Source organism: Strigops habroptila, chromosome 18 (assembly GCF_004027225.2).
Source record: "Strigops habroptila isolate Jane chromosome 18, bStrHab1.2.pri, whole genome shotgun sequence".
NCBI classification, from domain to species: Eukaryota; Metazoa; Chordata; class Aves; order Psittaciformes; family Psittacidae; genus Strigops; species Strigops habroptila.
In genome coordinates this window covers 6,559,771-6,567,136 of record NC_044294.2, presented here as the reverse complement: position 1 = coordinate 6,567,136, position 7,366 = coordinate 6,559,771, and the positions used below count along the sequence as shown (strand labels likewise).

At 67.2% G+C, this 7,366-nt stretch overlaps 1 protein-coding gene across 1 annotated transcript; it reads right to left on the bottom strand.

Annotated features, from left to right (window-relative positions):
• Window positions 1–1,073: 1,073 nt before the first annotated feature.
• On the bottom strand, window positions 1,074–6,955 carry SARS1 (seryl-tRNA synthetase 1). The gene is made up of 11 exons (XM_030473515.1): window positions 6,771–6,955; window positions 5,268–5,338; window positions 5,079–5,159; window positions 4,473–4,631; window positions 3,843–3,986; window positions 3,465–3,620; window positions 2,556–2,777; window positions 2,349–2,478; window positions 1,781–1,938; window positions 1,562–1,691; window positions 1,074–1,474 (listed from the first exon to the last, which is right to left on the bottom strand). The coding sequence occupies exons 1-11, from the start codon at window positions 6,904–6,906 to the stop codon at window positions 1,314–1,316; spliced, it is 1,548 nt and encodes a 515-aa protein (XP_030329375.1). The 5' UTR covers window positions 6,907–6,955; the 3' UTR covers window positions 1,074–1,313.
• Between the last annotated feature and the right edge of the window lie 411 nt (window positions 6,956–7,366).

Genomic DNA, 7,366 nt, shown 5'->3' with positions numbered 1-7,366 from the left:
GCACACGTGTGTGACACACGCACCGGGGGCACACGCTGTGCACACACAGAGCACACGTGTGTGACGCACGCACCGGGGGCACACGCTGTGCACACACAGAGCACACGTGTGTGACGCACGCACATGGGGCACACACTGTGCACACACAGAACACACGAATGTGAACCATGCACACAGCGGGTATGTGCTCTGCACATACATGGAGCACAGACATGGACTGTGCACACGGGAAGCACACATTACACACGCACAGAGCACATGTGTGTGAACTGTGCATACGAGGGGAACATACTCTGCACACACAGAACACGTGTGAACCATACACGCAGAAGGCACATGCTATGCACACAGAGCACACACGTGGATTGTGCACACGGGAGGCACACACTATGCACACGCATATAAAAGGCACACGTGCATGTGCACGTACACACGGCACACACACGTGAACCACGCGCGCAGGAGGCACATGCTGTGCATACACAGAGCACATACGTGGCACACAGCACACACATGGGTGTGCACTTAGGGGCACACGCTCTGCACACAGAGCGAACATGTGTGAACCACACACACGGAGGGCACACACTGGGCACACACAGAGCACACACGTGGCACACGCATGGCACACACAACCCCCCCATGTCCCTGCTGCAGGTGGTGACAGCCCAACACCAGCGTCCCCCCAGTCCCCACCCAGCCCCATCGCGCCAGCACTGGGTGCACTGGGAGGCACTGGGTGCACTGGGAGGCGCCGGGCACCCCGGGGTGCTGCGGCCGCACAGCGCGTGGGTTGAGGCTGTGGAACGGGTCTGACGGGTGTCGGGGTTCGGGGACCCCCCCGGCACCCGGTGACGCAGCGGAGCCTCTCCCAGCGCCGGCGCCTGCCGGGGCCCAGCCGGCTCCTGGGGTGCTGCGGGGGGGGGGGACACACACTGCGGGTCCCTCCCCAGCACCCATGGGTGCAGAGAGGGTCACACGTGGGGTGCTAGAGCTGGCAGCTCCCCCACAGCCCCACAGTGGGGTGAGATGGGGATCCCCCCATTCCCTGCTCCTGCCCCCCAACACACAGCTCATCACTTTCCAGCTTTATTGCACGGATGGAGAAGCCAGTGGTGTCCCCAGGGATGGGGGGAGCACACGGGGGGGGGGGGCCCAGCCCCACACGGTGGAGGGGGGACACATGGAGCCCCAGCAGCATCAGTCCCAGGCGGCGATGAAGGTGAAGGGATTCAGGCGGCCCTGAAGGTCCTGGGGGGGTCCTGAAGGTCCTGGGGGGGTCCTGAAGGTCACTGGGGGTTTGGGGGGACCCCTCAGGCGCTGTTGACCCCCATGTTCTGCATCTGCTCCTCCAGCACGGGGTCACCTCCCCCCCCGGAGCGCTTCTTGCCCCCCTCCTGCTGCTTCTTCTGCTTCTTGGAGAGCTCCTGCTCGATGGGCGCCGGCCTCACGAAGGGGATCAGCTCCCGCAGGTCTGGGGGCACAGAGCGGGGGATGTGGGGGGCACTGGGGAGCAGGACGGGGGGGTCGGGGGGCAGGCAGGGTGCTGGGGGGGGGGTACCTGGGGGCATGAAGTCCCGGAGCTTCTCGGGGATGCGGATGCCCTCGTGGGTCTGGTGGTTCTCCAGGATGGCGCAGATGGTGCGGGTGGTGGCACACATGGTGGCGTTGAGCATGTGCACGAACTCCACCTGCGGCAGGGACGTGGTGAGCGCGGGGGGACACCGGGGAGGAGGAGGAGGACCCCCCCTCACCCCGCACCCCCCCAGCTCGGGCTCACCTTGTCCATCATCTTCTTGGTCTGCCCGTAGCGGATGCGCAGGCGCCGCGCCTGGTAGTCGGTGCAGTTAGAGCAGGACACGAGCTCACGGAACGCTCCGGATCCCGGGAACCAGGCTTCCAGGTCCAGCTTCTTGCTGGCAGCGTGGTTGAGGGAGCCTGGGAGGAAACGGGGAGGGGGGGGCAGCACTGAGGAAGGGGGGTCCCGCTCCTCATCCCCCCAAACACACCCAGCCATAGGGATGGAGTCCACCAGCGCCGTGCTGGTGTGTCACAGGGATGCGGTGCTCCTGGGAAGGAGGGTTTAAATGGGATCATTTTCCTGGCGCAGCTTCCAGGAGGAGCCGGGACACCCAGCACGTCCCTTTGGAGGGACGGCACCAGCACAGCTCGCTCCTGGTGGAACCAGAGCAGAGCAAACGTCTCTTTCCCCCCCACCGGGGCTGAGCTGCCTCCTCCCCACGGCCAGCGGGGACGGGGAGAGCGGAGCCGGGAAGCGGGTCACGGCTTGGCGCCCCCACGGCGCGGGCACGGAGGTGGCCCCGCGGTGAGGAACCACCATCCCCTACCCGAGACGATGTTGACGACGTGGTAGGGGATGCCCAGGGACTGGTAGAACTCCTCGGCCGTGGCCATCATCTCCTCGAAGATCTCCCAGGACTTGTTATCGCGGGGGGAGGCGTAGACGAACTGCTCGATCTGCCGCAGAAGCGGGGCCCCGCGTCAGCACCGGGAGCACCCCCCATTCCCAGGGAACGCCGTCCCGCCGCCCTCACCTTCTCGAACTGGTGGACGCGGAAGATGCCGCGCGTGTCGCGGCCGTGGGAGCCCACCTCCTGGCGGAAGCACGTGGACAGCCCCGCGTACTTGAGCGGCAGCTCCTCGGGCCGCAGCCACTCGTCGCGGTGCAGCGCGGCGATGGGCTGCTCCGATGTGGCGATCAGGTACTTCTCGTCGATGGAGCTGTCCTCGGCCCTCTCGCTGCCTTTGCCGATCACCTGAGCGGGGACAAGAGGCACCGTCCCCCCCCGCGCCACCCGCGTTGGGGGGCAGGGACGCTGCGTGGGGACGGGCAGGGTTTGGGATGGAGCTGGGGTTTGGTGTCCGTCAGAGTCCCGCTGTGCTGCTGCGGCTCCCTGGCACCACGGCAAGTGTGGCAGCCGTGAAGGTGGAGCCCAGGGATGGGGGGTCCAGAGGAAGACAGACCCCTAAATATGGGGTTGGCAGTGAAGGGGACCCCAGAGACAGGGGGTCCCAGGGAAGATGGACCCTGGAGATACGGGATGCAGAAGAAGAGGGACCCTGGAAATAAGGGGTCCAAAGGAAGATGGACCCCAGGGACAGAGGGTCCAGGAAAAGAGGGACCCCAAGGGATAGGGGGCCCAGGTGGAGATGGTCCCCCAAATAGGGGATCCAGGGGAAGATGGACCCTGGAGATTGGAGGACCTGGCAAAGATGGAACCTGGGGATAAGGGGTCTGGGGGAAGACGGACCCAGGGACAGAGAATCCAGGGGAAGATGGAACCTGGAGACTGGAGTTCCAGGGCAAGGATGGAGCCTGGGGACAGGGGGTGCACAGGGAAGGGCGCTGCTGCGGCCTGGCTGGGCAGCGGGATTCCAGGTGGCTGGAAGCGGCGTGGCTCCGCCGGGAAGCCCCGGAGCGCTGGCGGGCGCCGGGCCCTCACCTTGTAGAGCTCCTCGTCGAACTGGCTGAGCTGGGCCACCTCCTGCATCACCTCCTTCCGCATGAAGAACGGGGTGTACACCGGGGTGTAGCCCCTGGCGCGGAGGCTCTGCAGCGCGTACTGGATCAGCGCCTGCTCCAGGAACACCAGGGGACCCTGGGGACAAAGGGGAGCCTGTCCCACACGGAGCCACCCCTTCCCGCTCAGCAGGTCGGGGAGCGTGGGGAGCCCGCGGCAGCGCCGGTGCCAGGGATGCTGCTGCGCACCCCGAGGCTCCAGCACTGCTCAGCCCAGGGGAGCAGCCATGACCCTCGTCCCGCCTCGTCCCCCTCTGGCTCCCATCACTTCCATCCCCTCCGGGGGGGCCTGGGCTCCCACCTTAAGGAAGTAGCCCCGGCTGCCCGCCACGACGGCGCCCTTCTCTCCCTCGTAACCATCCACCATCACCACCAGATCCACGTGGGAATACTTCTTCCTGCAGCTGCAGTCGCCCCAGACCCGCTCCACCTTGTTGTCCGCATCCTGCACGAAGATGGAAAGAAAAGGAGGGGGAGCCCATCACCTCGGTGCCCAGTTTGGGATCCCAGACAGAGCCTGCAATCCCAGCTCTGATCCCAGGCAGTCACTTATTATGCAGCACCTTGGCAGCCAGCCTGGCCCAGTTGTGTTCCCCGAGCACAATATTCCCTGTGGATGAATGAAGGCAGCGGAGGGAGACCCCAGCCCCCCGGTTTCCCATGGATTCCCCCAACAATGGCCGTGTCCAGCGTTGGCTGAGCTGCTCTTTGTCTGCTCCCGGCGGGATACGGGGCCTTGTCATGCAGATCTCATCCACCCTCCCCACAGAGAGCCCCCGTTTGCCACCGGTTGTCTGGCTCTGATGAACCAGCACAGCCAGCCCCTTGTCCCTGCTCCTGCCCCTGCTCCAGCCCCTGCTCCGGCCCCTGCTCCTGCCCCTGCTCCGGCCCCTGCTCCTGCCCCTGCTCCTGTCCCCGCTCCGGTCCCCACCTCGTCGTTGCTGATGGGCACGGAGGGGTGAAGGAGGTTCCCGATCTCCCGGAGGCTCTCGAACCGTTCTGCCTCCAGCCTCACGCGCTCGGCATCGCACTTGAGGATGGCTTCATCAATGAGGAGCCGGATCTGCTTGATCTGGGAGACCTGCAGAGCCTGTGCGGGGACACAGCGAGGGGGGAACCCCCGGGAATGGGGCTGGCGGCTGAGCCCGGCTCCAAACCCCACTGACGCGGCTCCCGGGGGCTGAGCACAGCAAAGGGGACCCTGAGGGGACAAAGCACCGACCCGAGCGGGGCTCTGAAAGGGCCCACGCGCGGCCCCACGTGGGGCCATGGCAGCAGGGGCAGCGCCGCGCGGGGAGGGAGGGACGTGCAGAGGACACGGAATGACTGAGGCTGCTCAGACCCCCCCGGCAGGCGCAGGAGGAGCCCAGGGCTCTGCTTCTTGCTGGGGTGGGATGGGGGAGACGAGGGTCCTCCTGGCAGGGGGCTCAAGGCGTCCCCCCTCACTTTGGGCCCCTCACGCTGCCCATGCGGGTGATGGCGGGTGACAAAGTGGGGGTGCTGGGGGCAGAGCGCAGGGAGGGGGGCTCACACTCACCCCCAGCACATCGGCCGTGAGCTCGTCGAGGTTCTGTGCGCTCTCTGGAACCGACTCGTCCGTCCCCACCGGCTCCTTCCTCTGCAGAGGGAGGAGAGAGGAGCCCCAGAGGGGTAACGATGAGGCTCCAGGGGCAGAACATCCCCCAGTGATGGGAGCGACCCCCAGGAGCAGCCCCTCGAGCCTCACCTTCATCTTGTCCCCGATGGTTTTGCTGCAGAGATTCTTCAGCTTGTTCAGGTTATCGGCACGAAACCTGCCTGGAAAGGAGAGGGGAAGGAGCCACGTGAGTGGGAATGGGGCTGGGATCCCCATCCAGGGAAACCTCAGGAGAGGGGATGCCCACCACTGCGGTGCTGCGGAAGGACAGGCCAGGGTTTGATGGTGGGGGAGAGCTCAGTGTGGGGCAGCCACAGTGTGGAGCAGAGATGTGGGGTGCAGCGGGCTCCCACACAAGGGTCTCATGTGAAAACACCCAGAGTGACGCTGCTCTGGGTGCCCCAAACCTGGCTGTGGCCACTGAGCACAGCCGGAGCCATGAGCTTTGGGTGCTCGATGAGGGCACCAGCGAGGCCCCCCCTTTGGTGACACCACGGCCCGGAGGAGCTGCGGCTCACACAGAGACACCCAGCCCCGGCCGCGGGGGGGACACCCCGGCTGCAGCAGCACCGGCCCCACGGCACGATCCGGGGCCGGGAACCACGGGAGCGAGGAAGGGAGGGAGAAGCCGAGCAGCAGCGGGGCCGCAGGCGGGAGCTGCGGCATTGCATCAGCCGGGGGGGGCAGCGCCGCGCCGGGGCATGAGGGCGCTGCTTGGGACGGGAGCAGGGCGCAGCGCCCCGCGGAGCCGGCAGGGGCCGAGCGGAACCGAGCGGAGCCGGGCAGGATGGAGCGGAGCCGGGCGCGCAGCAAGGGCGGGGATTAAAGGGATTAAAGCGGCGTTTAAAGCTCCTCTTCCTTTCATCCCTGGGAGTGGCGCCCAGCACCGAACACCCAGCACTGAACACTCAGCGCTGAGCACCCAGCACCGAACACCCAGCGCCCAGCACCCAGTGCCCAGCACCCAGTACCGAGCACCCAGTGCCCAGCACCCAGCACCGAGCTCCCAGCACCGAGCACTGAGCACCCAGCACTGAGCACCCAGCACCGAGCACCCAGCACCGAGCACTGAGCACCCAGCACCGAGCACCCAGCACTGAGCACCCAACACCCAGCACTGAGCACCCAGCACCGAGCACCCAACACCCAGCACTGAGCACCCAGCACCGAGCACCCAGCACTGAGCACCCAACACCCAGCACTGAGCACCCAGCACCGAGCACCCAGCACCGAGCACCCAGCACCCAGCACTGAGCACCCAGCACCGAGCACTGAGCGCCCAGCGCTCATCCCGCACCCGCGGGCACCCGACACGGGCCGGACACCGGCTCCTGCAGCCCCACATCCCCCTGAGCCACGCACGGAGGGGGACCCCGATGTGGGGGGTGGCAGCGCGGGGTCCCCCCCGCACTGCCCGGCTGGATGCCGCGGGAGGACACGCAGGGAGCGGATCCCGGCGGGGCTCCACGTGCGGGTCAGCGCGGACCCGGGATGCGGGATCCCCCCCGAGAACCGCACCAGCGCCAGCGCAGGGGCTGCGGGGACCCACCCCCCAGCACCCCCCCGCCCCGCAGAGCCCCCCCCCGCACGCACAGCTGCGCCAGGCGCCGTCCGCCCGCAGGAGCGCGTCCACCAGCGCGGGGTCCTTGAAGCGGCGGCGCTGCATGTCCCGCACCAGCGCCGGGTCCCCGCCCTTGTCGGCGCGGAACAGGTCCAGGTCCAGCACCATGATGGCAGCTTCCGCAGCCCCCCGCGCCCGCGCCGCGCCTGCGCTCCGGGCCGCACCGCCCGCCCGCCAGGCGGCGCTGTGGTGGGCGGAGCCAGCCGCGGGGACGAGCGCCCCCTGGTGGAGCGGCGGAGCGCCGGGCGGGAGCACCCGCAGTGCCCCGTAGCGAAGCGCTGCACCCCATAGAGCCCCATAGCGCCCCATAGAGCCCCATAGCGCCCAATAGAGCCCCATAGCGCCCGACAGAGCCCCATAGCGCTCCATAGAGCCCCATAATAAAGCACGGCACCCCATAGAACCCAATAGTAAACCACGGCCCCACAGAACCCCATAGCAAAGCATGTAACCTTGTGGCACCCTACAGTGATAGCACCCCATGGCTCCCCATTGCACTCAGTGGAGCCCCGTGGAACCTCATGGCACCCCATAGCACCCCATGGCACCCTACTATTCACCTTCACCA